We start from the raw sequence: 24799 nt of genomic DNA, 5'->3' as shown, positions 1-24799 counted from the left end.
TCTGTGCTCTACTAAAATGTGTTTATTCATCTATCTTCCCCAATATATTTTGTTTCCTGAGGGCAGAGACCCATTTTTTTTTTTTGCCTTTATATCTTGCAAAATTTAGCAAAGTGCCCAACACAGAGTAGACAATCATAATTATTTTTTAAACCAAAGAACAACAGTAATACCTAACACTTATGGAGAACATATTTCATGCCACATATTGTTGTAAACAGTAGTTTATTTAATCTTTCAATAACCCTAGAAAGGAGCAATCATTATAACCCAATTTTACAGAGAGAAAGCAGAATATAATTTTAAAAAATATGAAATTCTTGGTATAACTAATTTTGAAATAAAAATCTGGTGAAGCTCATTTTATTCAATAAAAAAAGTAGAACACTTTGAGTATGGAAAAGAAAAAATATGGTGGAGGGAGAAGGAAGGAAGGAAATAAATGTAAGAGTGGGAAGAAAGGGTAGGAAAGAAAAACAGACACACATGGGAAAAAAAGAAAGAATAAGATGCTGTGGAATATCATCTTTTGAAATAATAAGTAAACAACCAATTACCCTTCATAGTTCTTCAACTATGATTTCTTTATCCTAAAACTTTGTTCTTAAACTCTGAGAGTGACTGGGAAAAAAAGACTTATCTTTCAGAGTTGGAGTGGTGTTCCATCTAGTGAAAAATGAGATGAAGTTACCTCCAAAAGAGTAGATATCATGAGCAAAAATATGACAGCAAAGAGTCCATCTGAAGAACACAGAACAAGTCTTTTCACAGCTGCAGCTTGAAGTCTGCATACAGGAAGGCCGTGAATAGCAGGGTAAGGAATTAGATACATATTCAGGAGGCAGAGGCTGCTGTTCAAGGAAACCACAGTCATGGTTTGAAGCAAAATTTTCTAGTTCTGAGTTCAGAAGACCAGAATTATTGTTCAAATCTGATACTGAGCAGTCCTTACCCTAAGCCTTAGATTGTCTCTAAAATAGGGGTGATAACACAGTTGTGAGGATTAAATATTATGACAAGGTGTGTTTGCTTCAAAAAGGTAAAAAATGTTATACAAATGTAAGTTTTCACTGTTGAGGATTTAATTGATGCTTAAAGACTGAAATGATAACATCCACTATAGCGATGGATGTAGAATTGAAAAGTGGGGAGTCGGAACAACATTTTGTGGGGGAAAAAAAAAGAGGAGTTAACTGATTAAAAGATAATTTACAAATTCTAAAGTCAGTGATTAGGGGAAAAGGAATATTAATCATAGAAACAGGAAAGTCACAACGGGGCAAGTTTGACTTTCAACCTTTCAGATATCAGAAGAAAATCTACTAGAAAGGTAGGACTGGAACTTGGATAGGACATCAACTTAAGACCTCTATACAGGGAATTCCCTGGCAGTGCAGTGGTTTAGGACTCCACGCTTTCATTGCAGAGAGCCCAGTTGTGCCAAGTGACAAAAAAACAAAAATGAAACACAAAACAAAACTCTACATAGAGGTGATAGTTGAAGCCATGGAACAGAATAGGTCACCAAGTAAGAATTACTAGTGAGAAAAACAGGGTGTGGGTATCTTAGGAACATCCATATTTACATGGAAAAAAGAATCTGGGTAAAGAGAAGACTCTTGAGAGTCCCTTGGACTGCAAGGAGATCCAACCAGTCCATCCTACAGGAGATCAGTCCTGGGTGTTCCTTGGAAGGACTGACATTAAAGCTGAAACTCCAATACTTTGGCCACCTGATGCGAAGAGCTGACTCATTTGAAAAGACCCTGATGCTGGGAAAGATTGAGGGCAGGAGGAGAAGGGGACGACAAAGGATGAGATGGTTGGATGGCATCACCGACTCAATGGACATGGGTTTGGGTGGACTCTGGGAGTTGGTGTTGGACAGGGAGGCCTGGCATGCTGCAGCTCATGGGGTTGCAAAGAGTCGGACACGACTGAGTGACTGAACTGAACTGAACTGAAAGAGAACAATGAAGTTGCAGGTCAAGGAGAATAGCACAATTCCATAGTATGTAACAAAGGAGAATTTTTCAAGATGAAGATGAACTACATGGTTCAGTCTAAGTTAGTGAATATGAATTTGTTTAGAATATAGAATAGTTTGGGGCTTTTATCCAGCTTTGGTGTAGGGAACTAACAGTTCGTGGCCAGTGATGATGGTGCTGATACTGTTTTAGATAACTGTTGATGAAAAGTTCAAAGGCCAAGACAATTAGGGACTTTTCGGTTTTGTTTTGCTTTTGAGTAGTCCTTAGCAGTTCTTTGGGGCAGGGGGATTTGTCTGTGTGTATGGGCCCAAAATCATTTGCTTTGTCTTATTTGTTCTGTATGTCGTCTTCGTTTTTTGTTCTCCGTTTAAGCACATTTTCACAAGAAGTCTGTCCTCCAACAGGCCTTTTTTGACTTGCCCCTCTACTCCAGCTCCTAGGAGGCTTTGGTACCTTTTCTTCGGCGTAACCAAGCAGGTCGCAGCCACCAGATGGCACTGCAGCAAGAGGGGCAGAGGGTCCCTTCAGGACTTTGACAACCGCGGACCAGCTGTAACCTTACAGTTTCAACCTCGAATGATTCAGTCGCACTTTCGCCCTGGCTCTAATAAAGAAGATCGAGTTGTGTGGAATTAAGGATTTCAATGCAGAAACGGGATCTGTAGCTTTGTCTCCTCCGTTCTGCGCCACCGTTAAACTGAAGGTGTTTTTCGTCAAGTTGTGAAAATGTGAGAAAGGCTACCCCAATATCGCCGTTTCCTGGCTAAAGTGGCCGAGACGGCCCCACTTTATCTAAATACGGGAGATAACCGAGACCATCCTGACATTTTAAAGAAAAATTCATACAAACTGGCAATTACCAAAACGTTTCCCGACAACGTGGAGCTTTAGCACATGAAATACGCAACTTGTTTTTGTTATAAGGTTCCTAATTTCATTTGAAAGTTCAGATGCAGCCTCATTATCCAGATTTCCATACGGAGTAAGAACGATCCGCGCAGCAAGCGCTGTCCCAGAGGCTGCAGGCGTCGCCTCAGGACCCCAGTTGTCTGCGTTCTCTTACGTGGAAGCTTGAGAGACTTCTCCATTGCAGGGGGGCTGCTGCACACACACAACCAGAGCAGCTGCCACAGCGAAAAATAAAGTGCAAAACTGCAAGCCTTTACCTTTTCCGGCTCAGACGGTAAAGCGTCTGCCTGCAATGCATGAGACCCGGGTTCGATCCCTGGGTCGGGAGGATGCCCTGGAGAAGGAAACGGCAACCCACTTCAGTACTCTCGCCTGGAAAATCCCATGGACGGAGGAGCCTGGTAGGCTACAGTCCATAGGGTCGCAAAGAGTCGGACACAACTTCAGTTTCTTTCACTTTACCTTTTCAAACACAACGACGGGAGCAGGTCAGATTAGCCCCAGCACTAAATCTGCAGGGGCACCCAGAAGATATTGTTTACCATGGCCACGAAGGACGCCTTCTGGACAGCTTTCTTCTCACCCACACCTTTTCTTGCGAGTTCCACCCACGCAGGTTCCCCTAGCTCGGTAATCTCCTAGCCACGACTGATTGCGTTTGGCGCTCGCCTCCCTTCCCTTGCGCCTGCGTAGTACGGCTCCTGCCCGTTGCCGCGGCCCGGATCGGGAAGTGTCAGGTGGGAGCTGGGTTCCCCCGGTCTTCACCGCTACCGCCACTGACCCCTCCCCCGGACTCCCTATCCAGGACCGGGCCCAGCCGCCATGACGAACGGTGAGAACCAATGCCCAGAGCAAAGGATGGGAGTCCAGTACACTAGGGAAAACGTGGCGGGCGGAGCCCGATTGACGTGGCCGTTCTCCCCGCCCCCTCCCATCGGAGTCCTCCCTTTGGCTTCTCCGTGTCCCTAACTCCTGTTTCCTGTACTACTCCGCGGGTTCCCCCGTCGCGTGCACATCTAGAACCCCCAGTGCCTCTTGTGCCCACACCCCGAGTCCTTGGTCCCTAGCCTGTGTTTTCACTTCTCTCTTCTAGAAGTTCGTTTTGGCCCTTACAAGCCGTTTCGCGAGGCCACTCCTGGTTGAGCTGTTGCTGTGAAGTGAAAGTCGCTCAGTCGTGTCCGACTCTGCGACCCCATGGAATATACAGTCCATGGAATTCTCCCGGCCAGAATAATGGAGTGGGTAGCCTTTCCCTTCTCCAGGGGATCTTCCCAACCCAGGGATTGAACTCAGGTCTCCCACATTGCAGGCAGAGTCTTTACTGTCTGAGCCACCGGAGAAGCCCGAGCTATTGCTGTAGCACCAGGGAAATGAGAGAATCCTCACAGCCCTCTGTTTACTCATACTTTCGGATAGTAGGCATCTTGGGAAGACCAAGAAATCGTAGAGGGTTTTTAAGGCCCACAGTTTTGGGGGGAGGGGGGTGAACGTGAATCCTAAAAAAAAAGTTCTTATTTTGTTAAAATGCCAGAAAGCTTTCTTTTATTTGATTCTAAAGTCTTGCCTGGGCGATCCCATCTGGAGACCGTAGCGAAAGTTGCAAGGGTTGGGTACTGCGTCTTCTAAAGTTGTGGCAGTTGCCACCCTGTTTATCTGACCTAATTTTGCAGGCCTCTTCGAACACGATTATATAGACAACGATTTCCCCATTCCAGCGAAGGACAGGAAACGAGGCCTTTGTGTTCTTTAGAGTCCATCTTACTGGAAAAAAGATGACAAGGCCTCTTACACAGTATGATTAGAGGGGCATAGGAGAGTATTTCTCAAAAAGTACCTTTTCCATAAGCCTTTCACCTCGTGACTTTTGGCTTTGCAAAAACTTAGAGGAGGAGGAGATTAGCAGGTAAAGGTATTGTTCATCCTAAAAACTTGGTATATGTATTAATTTACTGGACTGTTGCTGTGTGACATCTAGCTGTGAGATAGTTTTACTGGAGGGAGAGAGGGAGATAGAGTGGTCCAGAACTGGGAGATGCTGGTTGTGTCAAATATTCTTTTGAAGCTTTCTGGACAGTCAGAGGTCTAAGGTTACTAGACACAGTACAGGAACGGTCATCACCTAGAGGAAAAAGTCATCTGAACTGAGAAATAAGGAAGCAATTGAACACATAGTAATTAATGAATAAATTTTAGTCACCGTTCCCCCCTTTGTGGTCTGATTGTTTTTTTTTCCACTTAGATGATTCATTGTGCTTACCAGACATAGCTCAGTTTACATATGTAAGAACTAGAACTATGTGTTCAAAGCTTTTTTCTCACACTTGTTCCACCACGATGAAGCCTCAAAAAAAATTTTTTTTGGCTTGTTTGTTCTCAAGAATCTGTTACTCTGGCAGAAATTTGGTTTGTAAGTAGAGTATGATGCATGAAGTGTAAGACAAAACACAGGAAAATTAGTCATATGATTTCTAACTCTTGCAGTTTCCATTAAGCTTTTGCCTTATCATATTCATTACCAACAGATGAAGGTCTGAAAGACTTGGCTAAATATCTAGCTCTTCTTTATCACATGAGTGATTTATAGTAAGAGCACATTTCAATCTCTCAGCTCAGGCACCAAGGATTCTTAATACTTCTCTCAACATGTTGCCCACACTGGCCATTCCTGGCAAGCTGATTCCACATTAACTGGCACACTCTTCTCAGAACTTGCATTTCTTGAAAGGAGAGGGAAGAAGGCAGTGAGATCTTTGTAAGGGGCATTTCTCCATGATTTGAGGGGACAAAAAGGTAACCTTGTTAGTCCCAGGACCTTGGCTCCTTCTTGTCAGAGCTGGCACTGCCACTGAGGTCACCACCTTGGTATTATATCACATTGTGTTCTCCAGTGGCATTACTTGTCCCAAGCTGGATTAGCACCTAAGGCTTTCTTCTCTTCCTGTAACAGTGTACTCCTTGGATGGGATTCTGGTGTTTGGTTTGCTGTTTGTTTGCACCTGTGCCTACTTCAAGAAAGTACCTCGTCTCAAAACCTGGCTGCTCTCAGAAAAGAAGGGAGTTTGGGGTGTGTTTTACAAAGGTAAGATCATATCTGTTCAGGGAGAGGAAGTTGCCATCTCTGGACAGTGAGGTGCTGCCAAGTGAAGGTGGGACAGGCTGGGATTATATTTGGTTCAACTTTTACGTAATTGTTTGTTTTAGCTACAAAGTAATTTTAATATTCTCTGTGGCATAAAAGTGTATAATTTAAACAATTTTAGACTGGACTGGAATTGTTGGGAGTAATATTTTCCCAGTGAAAAGTTGTTTTTTTTTTTCCCCGAATTTCTGGAAGAATATATTGGAGATTTTTTTTTTTAAGTATTGTTTTTATTAACTCAGATGCTTTTTTACTTTTTATTTTGGGCACCTTCATCTGGACTCCTATTTACCTAAGTATTTTTTCAAAATAGGGCAAAATTTAAACTAATGATATATTCACGTAAAACCTAGGGCTTAAGGGTAGTACTTATTTATTTTTTTTTAATATTTTTATTTACTTATTAATTTGCTGAGTCAAGTCCTGGTTGTGTCATGTGAGTTGCAGCTCATAGACTCCAGTGCTGTTAATTTGCTGAGTCGAGTTTTAGTTATGTCATGAGAGCTGCAGCACACAGACTCTCTAGTTGTGGCACATGGGCTCAGTAGTTTCTGTGCATGCGTTTAGTTGCCCCACAGCATGTGGGATTTTAATTCCTCCACCAGGGATCGAACCCAAGTCCCCTGCATTGCAAGGCAAATTCTTAACCACTGGACCACCAGGGAAGTCCTGAGTAGTATTTAAATACGTTCCTGGATGGGTTGATTCTTGAGATCCTTAACAGGTCTCTTTATCTGTGACTAAAGATTTCAAAATATCACCTTGAAAGTGAGGACTTATATAAGGGGCAAGGTGTGATTCCTTTTCTCTTTTTATTATTTCCTGCTAGCTGCTGTAATTGGAACCAGGCTGCATGCTGCTGTGGCAATCGCCTGCATTGTGATGGCCTTCTACGTCCTGTTTATAAAATGAATTCTGAAGCATCCATTTCATCAACCGCCAGCCAAGGGGACAAAGGTGAAGAACCTGTCAGGAGCCTGGGCGCAGCATAGGAAAGCTCAGCTAAAATCATCGAAGTCCCCAGGATGACACCACAGCATCTTCCCCTGCTTCCTGTGGGGAAAACTCCTCATGATTACAAACATTATTTATGCTTCAGGGGACTACAGAAAGCAAACTTCCTTTGACCTGCTTGTAAGTCAGTCCTCAGCAGAGAGCATATAATGTCCAGATAAATTACTCCCCTCGGTGATACAATTCCATACCTCCTGCTTAAAAACTGATACCTATTTTGTTCTTCAGCCCCTCATCAGGCTTTTTTCAAACTGAGGCTCATTAGGGGAGGATATAGGCTGTGTTCAAACTTCTTGGAAAGAGAGATAATTTTTAAGACTTGACTTTTATTTTTACTGTTTTATTTGGATGTGATAAATTGCAGGAGTGCTGGGAGGGTGGGGTTGGGAGGCTGAGTGGGAAATAGTAGTTAAACAATGCCAAGACATTGTTTTGGCTTTGGAAATTTATCTTTCACATACCCACCTGGGAACATAGAGAGGCAAGATCCTCACTGCAAAAAGAAACAGTGAAAATAGCTCTGCTGTGTGCTGGAGCTCAGGAGTTTTGCCAAAACAATCTGGGCCTACATAAGATTTGGAAATTATCTGTCTATGGTGAGACCTGAAAGGAGTGATTTAGACAAGAAACAATGTTCCATTCAGCAATATTCCCAAAAGGAAACTTCACCCCTTCAAATGGTATATGGAAACTGTTGCTATTTTCCTAAAATTTAAAAAATTTTTTCTAAATGACTGAGTGCTAAATACTGTTACTCAGTTTTAAATGCCACCACTAAGGGAAAGAGAAACTATTGAAGAAATAATTATTTAATATATTTGCAGTTGGGGTAGAAGAAATAAATATGTTTAGTGTATTAATTCATATGCTAGTAAAGTCATCTAGAATTTATTGGGATGTTAGATGGAAGTTTTGTCATGTTACTGAAGATACAAACTTATTTTTTGTTTGGGTTATTATGGCAATTTTCAGTCAATTGTGTTTTTTGGTTCATTTTAAATTTTGTTCATGTTGCAGTACTCTTTAGCTGTCTCTTGGAAATTATAAGAACATTAGAAATTTTAATGAGAAATTGATGGCACTCATATGCATGTTTGTACAGTTCATACAATCCATGAATAAATGAGAGTGTCTTCTAAAGTAAAGGAAAACCCAGGTTTCCAATTGAGATTGATGGATGAGCTTTTCCATGGAGTAAACTCCTGAGCAAATAGTTTTAGATGACCCTTATATTTGAAGGGAAGACTTCTCCATTCCCTCCTTCTTATATCTACAAAAGGATTAACTGTCGCATTTATGAAGCCTAGAATTTCTCTTAAAAAAAATTGGTCAAATTATTGTAAAGAGCAAGCATAGACATAGGTCTACCAGTTGAACTGCTCATTAAAGTAAAACTTGACTATGGACAAGTTGGCTGTGGTTGATCCCTTTGTGGTAGTAAATTGTCTTTTGTCTTATTCCAAAAGAACAAAAGCTGCTAGGAAGTTTAGATTCTGAAACACTCAGTTTAGTGCTTTGAGGGTTCCTAGAAGTATAGAAAGTCATCAAGTAAACACTACATGTCTAATCATCATCTCTGGCTGTTATCTCCAGAATTGGTCTACAGGGTAAATTTCAATGATTCCTATATTTTCATTGTCATTTCTGAGACTTTTTCACACAAGAGAAAGGAAAGCTAGTGGAACAGAAAGAGTTACACCTTGTGGGTGTCAATTTGGAACCTGTTGGCCAGCAGGAATGTCACTCCCTGGAAATACAGGTTCAGCGTGTTTTGCACTTGTTATTTTGTAGCTTTAATGACTTTTGTTTCCTAATAGGGCTAATAACTTAGAGCTTCTTCATATTTTAAACTAGTTCCATTTCACAGTTCAAATCAATTTTTACAGCTTCCTGCGTGGGTCATCTTGACCTGAACTCTTGAATTGTTATATTTTGAGATGTTTTCATACCAGAACATACCAAAAAGTGCATGGAGTAAAGGTAATTTACAGCAAGAAACAAATACACAGCTTGTTTCATTTCTTTATATAAGCAGATAAGCAGAAACTTGTTTTATTCATTACTTTGATTGATGTATCATAAATTTTTGACTGAAAATTGTAGGAAGTTGTTCCTCTAAGAGAGTCTTTTAGGGGTGGAAGCATGGGGATAGCAGTATTGCCTCAGATTCAAACTGGCATCATCATAAATGTTGTATGCCAGGGTGGAATGAAGTCAGCTTTTTATAGTTGAAATAAAATTTTTTATTCATCATTGTCTGCACAGTCCTTGAAAATAAAATTTTTCCCTACCGTTTTTGTCCATTTTTGTCACATGCATACTGAATTGTTGAACTTTGTTTAATACTCTCCTGGGCTCTGCCTATAGTATACCTTGTTAGTTTGCATTAGTGAATACTGTCAGTCCTGTTAACCCCATGTGATGGTCATTGAATGTATGATGTATGTATGATACAGTTCAGAATCAACGAAGGCATAGCTCTCTCCTTTGAGGGTGTGTGTGTGTGTGTGTGTACATGCATATAGAAGTTATAACCAACCTAGATAGCGTATTCAAAAGCAGAGACATTACTTTGCCAACAAAGGTCCGTCTAGTCAAGGCTATGGTTTTTCCTGTGGTCATGTATGGATGTGAGAGTTGGACTGTGAAGAAGGCTGAGCACCGAAGAATTGATGCCTTTGAACTGTGGTGTTGGAGAAGACTCTTGAGAGTCCCTTGGACTGCAAGGAGATCCAACCAGTCCATTCTAAAGGAGATCAGCCCTGGGATTTCTTTAGAAGGAATGATGCTAAAGCTGAAACTCCAGTACTTTGGCCAGCTCATGTGAAGAGTTGACTCATTGGAAAAGACTGATGCAGGGAGGGATTGGGGGCAGGAGGAGAAGGGGACGACAGAGGATGAGATGGCTGGATAGCATCACTGACTCGATGGACGTGAGTCTGGGTGAACTCCAGGAGTTGGTGATGGACAGGGAGGCCTGGCATGCTGCGATTCATGGGGTCGCAAAGAGTGGGACACGACTGAGCGACTGAACTGAACTGAATATATACATACGTGTGTATATTTGCTCAGTTACGTCCAACTTTGTGACTCCATGGACTATAGCCTGCCAGGCTCCTCTGTCCGTGGAATTTTCTAGGCAAGAATACTGGAGCAGGCTGCCATTTCCTACTCCAGGGGATCTTTCCATCTCAGGGATTGAACCTGAGTCTCTTGCTTTGGATTGGCAGGCAGATTCTTCACTACTGCGCCACCTGGTAAGCCTATAAGTATATATATATATATATATATATATATATATATATATATACATATATATACACACACACACACACACACACTATATATGTTTATACCAGCTATATATTACATATATATATAAGCAAATATATTAATACATTTTGAGCTGTATTAAGTAATGTAGATAACATTTCCCAATATATTTTACCTACTACCGCTATTAAAATACAAGTGTCAACTGCCATTACCAGTCATTAAATTTCTTCTGTGAAATGAGGTTTTCAGGTTACCCAGCCAGATACCTAGAAATTTCTTGGGCTTCTGACACATACAGTGGATACTTTCCCCCTATTTGTTTATTCCAAGTGCATGATGGGACTCACAAATATAACTTCACAAAATTCTGATTTGTCTTCCCCCTTCACATACATGTCACTGAAAAAGGAGAAAGAAGCAACTGAGACATTATACTCTCTGATGTGAAAGGAGCTAATTGTAATTTACATAATCATTTTTTCACTGATTTTAGAGGTTGAAAGATTTTAGTAGGTATGATAGTAAGTAAAAGCAAGTGAAGGGTAGCAGAGGGCTTTGTGTGGACAGGTATATGCCTGCCTTCCTTTACTCATTAGATATTCTGACCACTTCGTCCTTGGACTTAAGTCATCTATTCTCACCCTTTTCCTTTGGTAAAATGATGTTTGCCTTCTCCCTTGGGAGGAGATCCTGGGAAAGCTGGTGTTGGAATGATTAGAATTTGCTTTCTCCTGGGGAAAGAACTCATTCAACCTAGAGGGATCCTGAGGTTATATCATCTTATATCCAGAACTTGGATCAAAGATCAAAGAAACACTATAGATATGGTTATAAATATGTCACACAAAGATTCAAAGGCAATTATAATTCAGCATTGTGGGAATTTGTCCTGCCTTAGCAGGGCTCAAAGGAGAAAAGGAAAGATATACCCGTTTGAATGCAGAGTTCCAAAGGACAGCAAGGAGAGATAAGAAAGCCTTCCTCAGCGATCAATGCAAAGAAATAGAGGAAAACAATAGAATGGGAAAGAACAGAGATCTCTTCAAGAAAATTAGAGATACTAAGGGATTACAAATAGCTGTGAAAAGAAGAGAAGCAAAAAGCAAAGGAGAAAAGGAAAGATATAATAAGCATCTGAATGTAGAGTTCCAAAGAATAGCAAGGAGAGATAAGAAAGCCTTCCTCAGTGATCAATGCAAAGAAATAGCAGAAAACAACAGAATGGGAAAGACTAGAGATCTCCTCAAGAAAATTAGAGATACCAAAGGAACATTTCATGCAAAGATGGGCTTGATAAAGGACAGAAATAGTATGGACCTAACAGAAGCAGAAGATATTAAGAAGAGATGGCAAGAATACACAGAAGAACTATACAAAAAAAAGATCTTCACGACCCAGATAATTACAATGGTGTGATCACTCACCTAGAGCCAGATATCCTAGAATGTGAAGTCAAGTGGGCTTTAGAAAGCATCACTACAAACAAAGCTAGTGGAGGTGATGGAATTCCAGTTGACCTATTTCAAATCCTAAAAGATGATGCTGTGAAAGTGCTGCACTCAATATGCCAGCAAATTTGGAAAACTCAGCAGTGGCCACAGGACTGGAAAAGGTCAGTTTTCATTCCAATCCCAAAGAAAGGCAATGCCAAAGAATGCTCAAACTACCGCACAATTGCACTCATCTCACATGCTAGTAAAGTAATGCTCAAAATTCTCCAAGCCAGGCTTCAGCAATATGTGAACCGTGAACTTCCAAATGTTCAAGCTGGTTTTAGAAAAGGCAGAGGAACCAGAGATCAAATTGCCAACATCCAATGGATCATGGAAAAAGGAAGAGCTCCACAAAAACATGTATTTCTGCTTTCTTGACTATGCCAAGCCTTTGACCGTGTGGATCACAATAAATTGTGGAAAATTCTGAAAGAGATGGGAATACCAGACCACCTGACCTGCCTCTTGAGAAACCTGTATGCAGGTCAGGAAGCAACAGTTAGAACTGGACATGGAGCAACAGACTGGTTCCAAATAGGAAAAGGAGTATGTCAAGGCTGTATATTGTCATCCTGCTTATTTAACTTTTATGCAGAGTACATCAAGAGAAACCCTGGGCTGGAAGAAGCACAAGCTGGAATCAAGATTGCTGGGAGAAATATCAATAACCTCAGATATGCAGATGACACCACCCTTATGGCAGAAAGTGAAGAGAAACTAAAAAGTATCTTGATGAAAATGAAAGAGGAGAGTGAACAAGTTGGCTTAAAGCTTAACATTCAGAAAACTAAGATCATGCCATCTGGTCCCATCACTTCATGGGAAATAGATGGGGAAACAGTGGAAACAGTGTCAGACTTTATTTTTGGGGGCTCCAAAATCGCTGCAGACGGTGATTGCAGCCATGAAATTAAAAGATGCTTACTCCTTGGAAGGAAAGTTATGACCAACCTAGACAGCATATTCAAAAGCAGAGACATTACTTTGCCAACAAAGGTCCGTCTAGTCAAGGCTATGGTTTTTCCAGTGGTCATGTATGGATGTGAGAGTTGGACTGTGAAGAAAGCTGAGCAGCAAAGAATTGATGCTTTTGAACTGTGGTGTTGGAGAAGACTCTTGAGAGTCCCTTGGACTGCAAGGAGATCCAACCAGTCCATTCTAAAGGAGATCAGTCCTGGGTGTTCTTTGGAAGGAATGATGCTAAAGCTGAAACTCCAATACTTTGGCCACCTCATGCAAAGAGTTGACTCATTGGAAAAGACTGTGATGCTGGGAGGGATTGGGGGCAGGAGGAGAAGGGGACAGTAGAGGATGAGATGGATGGATAACATTACCAACTCGATGGACATGAGTTTGAGTGAACTCCAGGAGTTGGTGATGGACAGGGAGGCCTGACGTGCTGCGATTCATGGGGTCGCAAAGAGTTGGACACGACTGAGCGACTGAACTGAACGGAACTGAACTGATGGATGTGAGAATTAGACTGTAAAGAAAGCTGAGCGCTGAAGAATTGATGCTTTTGAACTACGGCTCTTGAGAGTCCCTTGGACAGCAAGGAGATCCAACCAGTCAATCCTAAAGGAAATCAATCCCAAATATTCATTGGAAGGATTGATGCTGAAGTTGAAACTCCAATACTTTGGCCACCTGATGCGAAGAACTGACTCATTTGAAAAGACGCTGATGCTGGGAAAGATTGAAGACTAGAGGAGAAGGGGACAACAGAGGACGAGATAGTTGGATGGCATCACCGACTCAATGGACATGAGTTTGAGTAAGCTCTGAGAGTTGGTGGTGGACAAGGAAGTCTGGCGTGCTGCATGCAGTCCATGGGGTCAGACATGACTGAGCGACTGAACTGAACTGAACCAGGGCCCTTGGTTCCCCTCCGAACCACGCGAGGGCAGCAAAGTGCACACTCGGAGATGGCCGGTGCTTGGTGGTTCCTCCCAAAAGTCTCCGGGGCCGGGGGCTATAAAAGAGGGTGCGAACTTCCGCTCCTTCACCGGAGGGAGAGCGGGCTGGAAGTGAGGTTGCTGTAAATTGCTGTGTGGTGTTGTGTGTGTGGGGGGTGCGCGCGTGTAGGCCGAGTGTGTGAGTGGATGCGTGAATGTCTGAGTGGGTGCGTGAATGTGTGCGTGCGTGCGCTCGCCCCTGCACCCCTCCCCCGGCCTACACGTTGATCTTATTTGATCGGGTTGGGATTCCAGCCCCGCCGGTCCGACCCGAAATGAAAAGCTTCCCTCCTGCGAAGCCCTTCCTCGGGGCGCTGTGCAGCGAGGCCCCTTGGGCGGTGGCAACGCCGTGGCCCCGGAGGTTCCGAGCGGTCCTGTGGGGCCCGGCGCTCAGAAGTGATGAATTGATCAGATAGACGAGGCCGGGCTTGTCCCGCGCCATTGATTATCGAGGCGATTCTGATCTGAGCCCGGCCCAGGGCACGGCCGCCCGTGGCGTTGGGGATAACGTGTCAACAGTCGACAGCCGGCTGGGGTCTTTGGCGGGCGTCGAACTAGCCGTCGCCCCGCCCGCAGGCGCCGAAGCTGAAAGGGGACAGAGACCTTGTTCTCTGCTGCAGTTTTACTTTTCTAGGCGCCTCCTTTTTTTTTTTTTTTTTTCTTTCGGTCCGCTTTGTCATTATGACTCGCGTGTGATACCAACACTGGTGCCCTAGGTCTAAAGACACTATACAGCGCCTGCCGGTGAAGGCATGTAGGTGTATACGCACGTCTGAAGTGAACTGAAGCCGCTCAGTCGTGTCTGACTCTTTGCTATCCCATGGACTGTATTCTACCAGTTTCTCTGTTCATGGGATTTTCCAGGCAAGAGTACTGGAATGGGTTGCCATTTCCTTCTCCAGGGGATCTTCCTGACCCAGGGATCGAACCCAGGTCTCCTGCATTGCAGGCAGACGCTTTACCCTCTGAGCCTGTGTATATAAGGACTTCCCAGGTGGCTCAGTGGTAAAGAATTCGTCTGCAGTGCAGGAGACTGATTCGATCCCTGGGTTGGGAAGATCCCCTGAAGAAGGAAATGGCAACCCACCCCAGTATTCTTCCCTGAAGAATCCCATGGACAGAGGCGACTGGTGGGCTACAGTCCATGGAGTGGGAAGGAGTAGGACATAATTTAATGACTAAACAACAATATGTGTGTATATATCCATAAGAGAACTTGGAAAGCTTATAAGAATTCAGATTCCAGGGACCCGCACCAGATTTACTGAATTATAATTATCAGAGAGGTCTAGAAATCAGGATTATTTAAAGCCTCCATGCATGGATCGCAGTAATAAATTTTTCGATGTTCAGTATCAATTCGCATGAGGTGATTATCCAGAGAGTCACCCCTCTCTGCTACTTTCAGCCCTTCCAAATAATGAGAACTGAAAATATTGCCACTTAGCAGTAAACACTATGAATAAATTGGAGTATCTCTGTAGAAGAGGGACTGTTAGTTTGGTGGAATTTAAGGACCCTGCACTTGAGTACCAAATAGAAGCCCTTTCATGTTTTGATTTATTCAACAGTGCACATACTGTCCAAGTTTAGAAATGGGAACTTAATTGTACAATATTCTAAAGGGTCTGTCATTTCTTGCTCATTCTGACAGCAGGTTCCTGTGAGTGGCTTGTAATTTTAGAAACCACATTAATGCATTAGTTTTTAGGTACTTTCAGACCCTAGGATCAGATTGTTAAGCTCTGTTTCTAAGAATCAGGGGCTGTAAATCTAGGCAACGAAAAAATAATTGACTCCCAGGCAAGGAGACAGCAGAGTTAAGAGAGTGAACAATGGAAAGGAAGAAGGACCAGGGAGACTGAGCTCTCATGGAGAAGGAGAGCCCAGAAAATGACTAAGTCCAGAAGGTCTGGAATCTGTTAAGTGTGACCTCTGCATAAATATTAATGCTACAAAGAGCTACTAAAGTTAGTGTCTCTAAGTTCATTGAGAGAATGGACAATGCCCATTCTTGTCTCCCTAACAATTAGCTCAACAGCTGACACATGAAAAGTTTTCAAGAAAGGTTGAATGGCTATATATCTGTATAGTTGGAATGACTCCAGTTTACAAAATGTGAATACCTGTCTCCTGCCAAAAGCAGTGCTGTTCTGTCCTAAATCCTTATCTTTTTCAGCAGGTTGACTCCAAATTGCAAATATTGCCCAATAGCATTAGTTTCTAGAAACTGAGAAACTTCCACACTTTAAGAGTAGTCAAGTGGCAACTTATAGTCTGCGGGTAACAGATACTCCAGGCTTCAACTTACACAAATCTATTTAATGGAGGTGGTCGGCGGGATGTTCCACAATGATTAGTCCAGGGGCCTGTCAACACTTATGTGGAGAAGAAGCCACCATCATTCTTTCGGGAGTACCCTCCATTGGTGGCTGCAGTGTGAGGGGACACTGTGGAGAAAAGAAGAAGGAATGGGCTGTGAATTTAAGATCTGCTGCCTTTTCTGGGAATTTGTCACCCATACTTTCATGGGGACCATGGAGAAGGTTCTAACAGCTGGGGAAACACAAGACTGATGGGAAGTAGCTACAGGTCTTTTCCCAGGTTTCTGTCCTTTGCTGAAAATTCTTGTCCATTAGACCTAAGGCTAAGGCAGAGGCTCTGAAACGGAATTCATTTCCTAGCCCTATAGTCAGCACGTCCCTGGCATTCATCTGATATGTGCCAGACTCAGTTATCCCTCATGTTCCCTAATAGCCAGCCACCTCAACTCCCTGATTCCTGTGTCCATTGAGAAAAACTCTTGCACCACCCATCTTCCTCCATTCCTCAGTCTTCTAACCCTTACCTATGGATCCCTGTATGCTGTGAATAGACTCCTTCTTAGGGTTGATCCAATGTCTGATGTTAGCTCTGGAAGTGATGAGGGGTGGTTGGGGAGCGGGTAAAAATTCTCCAGGGAATTGGGTCTTGATTCTGGAAGACGATGTGGGAAGAACAGGGGAGAATGAAATCAATCAAGAGAAGAAGGTAAGGAGGGAAGGAGTTGCATGCAACCTCAAAAATATAGCAACCAAAGGCCCTTTCTAGCCTCTCAAATTAACCAAATGTTTTATTATACAGATGAGCCCAATTTTGGAAGATCTCTTCATTTTAGAAAAAAGAAACCCACAGAAATTGTATTACAGAAGTTAAAAAATGCAAAAATCTATACAAATAGGAACCTATCGATTATTTCCCAGGTGACGGTTTACCTTACTTGATTGGATGGCATTGTTCTTAGGGAGAGGCTCTGCCTCCACCACTTACCGGCGGGTATCCTGGATGGTCTCCTGGTGTGTGAGTATCTCACTCTTGTTCTTGAATGTCCCTGTGTGGTGGTTGTACAAGGCTGCTAAGCGGAAATCCAGGTCATCCTTTGGTATCTACAGAGGAAGCCAACCCTCTCAGGGTTAACTTGCCACCGTGCACCCATTCTAGTTGGGTTCTATTGGGTTCTACTCTTCTCCCAAAGCAGAGTGAACCCTTTTGGGGCCTGAGGCCCACCAGCTCTTTACACACCAAATTACTGTACATGATGACTTCTTAAATCTTGTCCATACAGAATTGTCTCGTGCTTAAGTCTAAGGAGTGGGAAGCTCTCCTGGAGACATGGGAACCTCTTGAGCTTAATGGGCCTTACCTCATTCATGGTTATAATGAGAAGTCTAGTGAGAGAATGATTTGCTCCAAATAATTAACTGCAGCAAAACTCAAGCCTTTTGCCTTCCCAGAGATAGGATCTTGGATTGGGGGCAAGATAAAGCTGCTAAAGCAGTCAGGGACAGCCTGCCTTTCAAAAAGGATAGTCATTAGTCCTAAGTGGATATAATGAGAAATAGCATTTCAATGCTAGGTACCTCTGAATAAAAAAAAAAACCATCCCGTTTCATGGAGGTAATTGTGGGAGTTGAGCTGAGTCGACACCAGGGTTCCTGTTGCTGAGCAAGGTGAGTTGGGTTCTTATATGGCAGTCTCTGCAAAAGAGAAACCACACCCACAACTGGTTACCGAAGGCCTTGCTGATGTGGTAGCATCAGTGACATCCATCCCCTCCTGCCATTCCATTTTAATTGAATCGAGACATCTAAACGAGAAGGATGATATGGGGCAAGCCTCCCAGCCTTTTGACCCTCCTAAGTTTTCCCTTAGAACTGAAAGAAATGGGCCAGGAAGACAGGGAAAGGGGTGAAGTGGGACATGAAGTGAAGGATGGGGAGCAGACAGGCAAGATGAGCTCAGGTTCAGAAGTCCTGAGTTTGAAGAAGAGGTAAGATATTCTAATGCAATATGCAGTTGTTGGAGTAACAGCTGAAGCCTCCCAAAAAGAATCTGACCAAAAAGGAAGAGGTGGTTCATGAGGACTGCACAATATTATAATGGGGTTGGCTGGGGTTAGTCAGAGACAAGAGAATCGGGAGAGGAGAATCAGGAGAGAACAGTGTCTAAACAGGTGAGAAAAAATTTTCGGTAAGCAAGGAAGGGTCATTGTTTCTGCGGGAATGTCAAAAAAATTCATTGAATGTTTGGTTCTCTCATTAAAACCCCACAACTATGAATATGAAAAGCACATAGCTGATTTCTTCATTACATGTAAAATGCCATATTGCTCACCACTGTGTCCCCAGTACCCAGCACAGTGACCTAAAACATGGTGTTCTAAAATGAGATGCTCATGGAACCAGTGACTGAATTCCAGTGAGTACAGCTACAACCTAGTAGAACTCTCATTCATCTTATCTGATGCTGGAACCTTCTTCATCCCCGGTATATGGCATAGTGCTGCATGACTCAGCTCACCATTAATTGAATGGTGTGGACCAGGCACTATGTTATCACCAAGAAAGATGAAAAGGAGACGGGAATATTACATATGATGCAAGCACAGGTAGCTCTTCCAGTCCTCCAAGGCTGCCTAAGCCTCATTATCTCTACAAGCAGAAGCGTGAGATGGTCTTTCTGAGAAAATCAGGCCTGTCAAGCATGAGCTGCCATCTTCACTATCCATTTTCCTTTCATTTCAGAGAAAGGGAAGTCCCTTTTATTCAAGAATAACTCTTCTTCCTGAACCCAGCCCTTCCTGGTACTTTAGGGAGCTGTGCTATCCTGGCATCTTCTGTAGCCAGTTTCTCCTCATCCTTTCATCACTGTCTGGCTACGACTCCATGATGTTCCTACCGAGCCAGCCTTAAGAGTCAACACATACTACTCTCCACTTTCCCTCCCACCCCCTTTCCATCCCCTTTCCATACCAATACAGTCCGACCTCTGCCTCAAGCATCCACTGAAACTACTCTTGCTAATAACCTTTGTGGTTAGGTCAAATGGATCATTTCCAGACCTGATCTTATCTGACCTCGGTGGTTTCTGACGCCACAACTCTGATTCCATGAAATGTTCTCTCCATCCTGCATGGGTCTAGCTCCTCCTGGTTTTTCTTCTGCATCTGGCTATTATTTCTCAGCTTCCTTCTCAGCTCTGTTTTCTCTCTCTGCCCCTAAGTGGGATTCTCCAGGGGTTTCATTTCTGCCTTTCTGACTCTCACATTCACTGGATGAGCTCATTCCCTCCTATGGCTTAAAGTACCACTATATGAATACTGTGGCTTCCACACATTGTCAACCCACAGCCCTAACCGTGTTGTCTACTCATCATCTCCACAGAAGTGTCCCACAGGCACCAAAAAGCAACAGCTACATCATTGATCTCAACGTCATTCTCCCCAAACCTGCTTTTCCTGGACACCTCATTCAGTAAATGGTATCAGCTAAGCCCTCAGAAACCTAGGAGCCCTCCTAGACTGGCCACTCTCTTGGGCCCATATCCAGTCAGCCACAAAGCCCCATCAGTCCTGCCCTTTGCATCTTAACACCACCCCCTGCATCACTGCTTCAGGGTCCATTACTCCTCCTGGACCATCATGAAACACATATATACACACACACATTCCAACATGAATCAAAGACAGATGTATAAAGCATGACCTGGTGTTTGATTCCTCTTTCCCACTCTATATACCTCACGTCTCTTCATAGAAGAGTTTCCCAAATAGGGCAAAGCGTTGCTTGGTGGAATCTGGGCCTGTGCAAGCCCCGTCAGACCAATCATTACTTAGGTCCGCAAGTGCCCCTTGTTCCTCTGGACTAGAGCGCCACTTCCCTCTGCTCAAAAGCACGGTGAAAGGTGGGGAGACCTGAATATGGGATCATGGTGGTAGGCAGAAAACAGACCTCTCTCGTACCTGACTCAGTGTCCTCCCCAGAGTTAAGTTACCACTTCTTCCAGTCAGGCCGACAGAAGAGTAAGGTCGACCCTACTGGGTACCTGCGTAAGAAACCTCAGTACCTTGGAAGCCCGTGACTTTCCCAAGTAGGAATCATCTTTATCCAACGCAGGGTTCTGGAAAGGGTCTCGGGTGAGAGGCATGGCAAAACACCGAGCGAGGCGCTCTTAAGAGGGGTGAGAGACCCGCGCAGCCGCACACAACCTAGCACGCGGAGGAGCCCGGGTCCCAATTGTTTGGAACGCCCAATTTCAGTTGCCAGGCAACTGCTCGGCCTTCTGTGACTAAGGCGAAGTCCCTCCGAGAAGGGCGCCACCTGGCGGTCCAACGCGGGAGGCCCCTCGGGAAGAAGCTTCTGGGATCACAGAGCGGAAACAGCCGCCGAGTGTGCTCGGGAGCCCTGGATTTTCACTCGTGAGCCGTCGGTGAAAAACACCGGCCTCCCATCTTACAAATCTTCTGCAAAAGACTTCAGTTTAGGAAAGAATTCGTAAAAGATAGCCAGCCCTGAAATGTCCTTCTCCTTGGAATCTTACGAGAGGATTTCTCAGAGCGATGACAGAATGGGGATGTCAAAAGACAGAGGAGTCCAGGTGTGTTTGGAAAATTGCCCAGCTAAGGCAAACTCGCCTTGCTTTTAAATTCAGCTTGACTATGTGAATCCCAGGGCTTCGCACAAGACTGGTTGTAAATTCACAAATGGGTTTGGTGTGGTGGAAGTAAGACCTCCAGAAGCAGCTGTTACAGTAGGTAACACCTACCCGGGCCAGACTTCCAGGCTATAATCCCTGGAGGAGAGATATCATCGCGGTCATTTTTCTGTTGCTTTTAACAAGATGTTTAATAAGTATATGTAGAACGCCACGTCTGCAAAATTAGTGATGCTCGTAGGCAGCCGGTGGCCCGAAATAATGAATTTGTTGGTGATGGCTTGGAGGTTGTTTCCACCGCGTTCTTTGCACTAGCCTTGTGCGCGCCTGCTGGGCCGGTTGCGGACCCTGGGCTCGTGCATTTCTGCGCCGCGCGCTAGCGGCGGCGGCTGCCATGGCGACCGGCAGGTGAGCGGCAGAGGAGCGCGTGGTCCCTGCCCCACCCGCGCGAAGGGAAAGAGGAGGCGGTTGCCAAGGCGACGTGGGTAGGAGGAGGATAAGTGAAAGGAGGGAGGAGGAAGGATGGGCGGCCTTGGTGTAGCCGCAGGGAGGTGACTGAAGCGAGCCCAGCCCCTTACATCCTGCCTCCTGTGAATCTCCCTCCCCTTTTTTTCTGCCTTCTGCCAGCAGTAGCTGCAGCCGCAGCACCTGAGCCGCTGCTGCCGCTCGCTCGGAGCAACACTATGGCTGAGCCTGGCCACAGCCTCCATCCCTCTGCCAGAGGCAGGGGAAGAACTGAGCCGCGCACATTCCGGCTTCTGCGGCTGCTGCTCTGGGTTGGGACCGCCTTCCAGGTGACTCAGGGAGCGGGACTGGAGCTTCACGCCTGCAAAGAGGTACTGTCTTCCCCGACCCGACCCCACTTAGGTCAAAAAAATCTTGGATCCGGCGGAGATCTTGGGGACTTAGACACAGACAGTTTCAGAGGGCACGGAGTTTAGGTTCTTTGGGGATAGGGGGAAGAAGGAAGAGGAACAGACTGGCGTCATGGAGGGGCCACCCCGTTGGAGGACTCACAGAATATATCACCCTCACAGCTTAGACTGCTGAGCTCGGGAAAGGTCCCATCTCCAAGGAGCTCAGGAGGGACTCGAGTCCCTGGGCTTGGAACGAGGGAAGAAGACAGGAGTTGTTTCCCAGCTGAAATGAAATTACCTTAAAAGTGGTTGAAAACAAAAGATTATGTACAGAGGGGCAAAATAGAAAGTGGAGAAGGGGAGAAGTGGGGTAAGAAAGGAGTTTGGAAGGCTAGAGGAAAGTAATGGATGGAAGTGGGAATACTTGTGATCGTATCATGGCTTCAAGGAAGGCAGGTAAACGTGGGAGGTCTGCGAGAGGGACTGGAGGATCCCGTCACCTCTGTCCCCTTGGGTAGTCAACATCTGGCTGCCTTGTGGGCTGCAAAGTCTGGATCCTGTTTATAGCTTGCCTCCCCCAGTATGCTTTCTTCAGTGTACCTGACAGTGCATGACCCACCTTTGGTCAGACTGTTGAATTCCTGCCAATCTCCGCTTTCCTTCTCTGGACTTATGCTAACATATGTTGCAAGTCTTTTTCAAGTGTTTCTAAAATGTTGCCAACATAATTCAGAGAATAAGTGGTGAATGTCTCCCAACCAAAAATGCCTTTGAACATTCTTTTGGAGGGATACAAAAAGGTATGAAGGGGTAATAAAACTCAGTGGTTTCTATAGTATTGAAATAACAGTAATTTGTTGTGTTTTGAGTAACTTTTTTTAACCATATGGCAGAGGCAGCAACAACATATTTACAAGAACTACATGAAGGGCATGGGGGGAGGCAAAATAAAAATTACTGTTATCTATGTGAAATGTGAAAAACTTCATAATACATTAAGAGTCTAGCCCTGTTTAATTAATTTGAGGTGTCATACTTGGCTAAGGTTTTGAGAGGTTGAAATATTTATAAGTTGTCAGTATTAACTACTGATTAGCAACAACAACCCCATCCCATATGGAAATGTATTATTATGAAGGTATTCTAACAATTTAGCTTCCAGCGTAGCTCAGTGGTAAAGAATCTGCCTGCCAAGCAGGAGACACAGGTTCAATCCCTGAGTCAGGGAGATCCCCTGGAGAAGGACATGGCAACCCACTCCAGTATTCTTGCCTGGGAAATCCTATGGACAGAGGAGCCTGATGGGCTACAGTCCATGGGGTTGCAAAGAGCTGGACACAACTTAGTAACTAAACAACAACAACATTTTAACCGTTAGACTATCTACAACACAACACATCATGAAGAAATGAGAGGGTGGGAAAAGAGATTTTTCTGTGTGAATAAATATACTTGACTTTACTCATGAATGTGAATGAGTGACTCCAGTCACTCCAAAATTTACCAATGGAAATTTTGGTAACTTGTGTCAGTCCCAGCAATGTCCTGCCCTGGATCATCCATATTTTCACTCAGCCACTTCATGACCTGTTTGAAAGATGGCTGGGAACAGAATGATTTTGTCAGTGAATGTGGCTTACTGGCCTTGGTGATCTGTGGTCTAACCAATCAAGATAACCAGTTTCACCAAGCAAAGTCACTTGCCTAAGAATCCAACATTGGAGTCCCCTGAGTGGAAGGTAAGAATCTTAGAGTTCAACTACCACTTCTTGTTGAGATCTTTGGAAAATATGAGACATTTAAGAAATTAAACACATTGTATCATCTTGCTTCCTAGGGAGGGAAGAATATGGATATTTGAGAGCTCTAACTTGTGTACAAATTTTGCCTTTAGTCCTTTTAAAATGATTGACATTTGCTTAAGCAAAAGGCCTTGCCAAGAGCATAAATTGAGGGCAGTGGAAAGCTATGGAGCTCAACATACTCAACAGGCAGGTTCCAGTTCCTGCCTGTCACTTACTACCCAGTTTTTAGATCTGTAGAATGGGTACTTCAGTAATGCCCAACTCAAAAAAGATTGCTTTGAGGACTGAAAGAGAAAAGACAGTTAAAACACAAATTTGAGTTACCTAACCCTCTTTCCCATTCAGCTTCTTTACCATTAGAGCCACACCCCGTTCTGGAGTGAAAGTGGCTTATGAGTCCTGTTCATTGGCCACAGGCGTCAGCAAGTCTTGTTTACACTCTTCTTGAGCAAACAGTGGCTGCTGAACACCCTCGACTCCAAATCCATAAGGAAGAGAATAAACCCATTATTATAATATTCTTTGTTTGACAGTATGAACTGACCCAACAAGTTTTGGGGGCTTCCAATCCTAAATGGTGAAAAACCAATTCAGGGTAAACTAACTCTTCCCTGTTCTTAATCTTCGTATGAATTTATTGTGAGTCAAGTACTTTTACCAGCCAAGGCCAAGTCTAATGACAGCAATGCTGTTCCTGCCTTGTTTCTGAAATTCAAGGCATCCATCTGGACTGAATCAGGGAACAAAGAGGTTGAGGGTAAAGCCTCAACTGAGGAGGTAGAGAGCTGGGAGTTCTAGATTACTACACATGTGCTGGGGCTTGGCATTCCTTTCACAATTTTAAAATAATCAGGGTCACCAGTGGAACTAAACATCCTGGGTGCTGTTTGTCCTCACGAATCATTTTTCAGCCCTGTGCTAGCCTGGGCTCAGTGCTGAGAGCCAAAAGAGCATTTCCTATAGCACAGTGAATCTAAATCAAATGAGAGAGGAGGAGAAAGCTGCCTTTCCCAGATCGGTCTTGTCCTGAGGCCTCAGTGCTAATTGCCCCCAAAGGGATTTCCCATTCTGTGTTGAAGGGCCCAAAGGGCTTCAGAATCTGGAAGACACAGATTGAAATAAACTTTGGTAAATGGATGGTGATGAGTCTGCCACTAAGTGAGGATGCTACTTCAAGCAAGTTAATTAACTTCTGACAGCTTCAGGTTCCTGATCTCTAAAATCAAGATGGTAGCAGGTATCTCACAAGGCTGTTGTGAGGATTAAATAGGACAAACATATAAAATGCCTAATATATACCCTTGACGTGTCTTAGGTACTTGAGAAATATTGATTGGCAGGAAAGTAAGCCCACAAGTAATGACATATAAATGATGACATGGGGTCAA

General features: G+C 43.9%; 3 protein-coding genes and 1 non-coding gene across 4 annotated transcripts in view; 3 read left to right on the top strand and 1 right to left on the bottom strand.

The window, feature by feature from the left end:
- Window positions 1–3575: 3575 nt before the first annotated feature.
- TMEM167B (transmembrane protein 167B) lies at window positions 3576–9345 on the top strand. Its single transcript, XM_005891325.3, has 3 exons — window positions 3576–3732; window positions 5848–5979; window positions 6869–9345. Exons 1-3 carry the CDS (start codon window positions 3723–3725, stop codon window positions 6949–6951), a joined length of 225 nt encoding a protein of 74 aa, XP_005891387.1. The 5' UTR covers window positions 3576–3722; the 3' UTR covers window positions 6952–9345.
- A 4477-nt stretch (window positions 9346–13822) lies between these two features.
- Window positions 13823–14245, top strand: LOC138987358 (small Cajal body-specific RNA 2). The gene has a single exon (XR_011463841.1). It is a non-coding gene; the product is annotated as a small Cajal body-specific RNA 2 (non-coding RNA).
- A 1833-nt stretch (window positions 14246–16078) lies between these two features.
- Window positions 16079–20348, bottom strand: CFAP276 (cilia and flagella associated protein 276). Its single transcript, XM_005891324.3, has 5 exons — window positions 20162–20348; window positions 17677–17793; window positions 17087–17202; window positions 16626–16753; window positions 16079–16227 (listed from the first exon to the last, which is right to left on the bottom strand). Exons 1-5 carry the CDS (start codon window positions 20240–20242, stop codon window positions 16157–16159), a joined length of 513 nt encoding a protein of 170 aa, XP_005891386.1. The 5' UTR covers window positions 20243–20348; the 3' UTR covers window positions 16079–16156.
- Window positions 20349–21278: 930 nt separating this feature from the next.
- The window catches only part of ELAPOR1 (endosome-lysosome associated apoptosis and autophagy regulator 1), a 76256-nt gene continuing 72735 nt past the window's right edge, over window positions 21279–24799 (top strand). The window contains 1 exon segment of the mRNA XM_070367560.1: window positions 21279–21585. Within this exon segment, the coding sequence (XP_070223661.1) occupies window positions 21433–21585 (153 nt within the window). The 5' untranslated portion in view covers window positions 21279–21432.

The sequence above is a fragment of the Bos mutus genome, chromosome 3, assembly GCF_027580195.1.
Source record: "Bos mutus isolate GX-2022 chromosome 3, NWIPB_WYAK_1.1, whole genome shotgun sequence".
NCBI lineage: Eukaryota > Metazoa > Chordata > Mammalia > Artiodactyla > Bovidae > Bos > Bos mutus.
The sequence above is the reverse complement of the archived record's forward strand: the minus strand, read 5'-3'. Positions and strand labels throughout refer to the sequence as shown.

Excerpts from the sequence above, each read along its gene's own strand:
- TMEM167B (XM_005891325.3), top strand. Across the intron at positions 5,980-6,868 it reads TTGGGGTGTGTTTTACAAAG|CTGCTGTAATTGGAACCAGG; the intron begins GTAAGATCATAT and ends ATTTCCTGCTAG.
- CFAP276 (XM_005891324.3), bottom strand. The coding sequence starts at position 20,242 with ATGCCTCTCACCCGAGACCCTTTCCAGAACCCTGCGTTGGATAAAGAT. Across the intron at positions 17,203-17,676 it reads GTTTTTTTTTTTATTCAGAG|ATACCAAAGGATGACCTGGA; the intron begins GTACCTAGCATT and ends CTTCCTCTGTAG. Across the intron at positions 16,228-16,625 it reads CAGCATACAGGGATCCATAG|TGTCCCCTCACACTGCAGCC; the intron begins GTAAGGGTTAGA and ends TTTTCTCCACAG.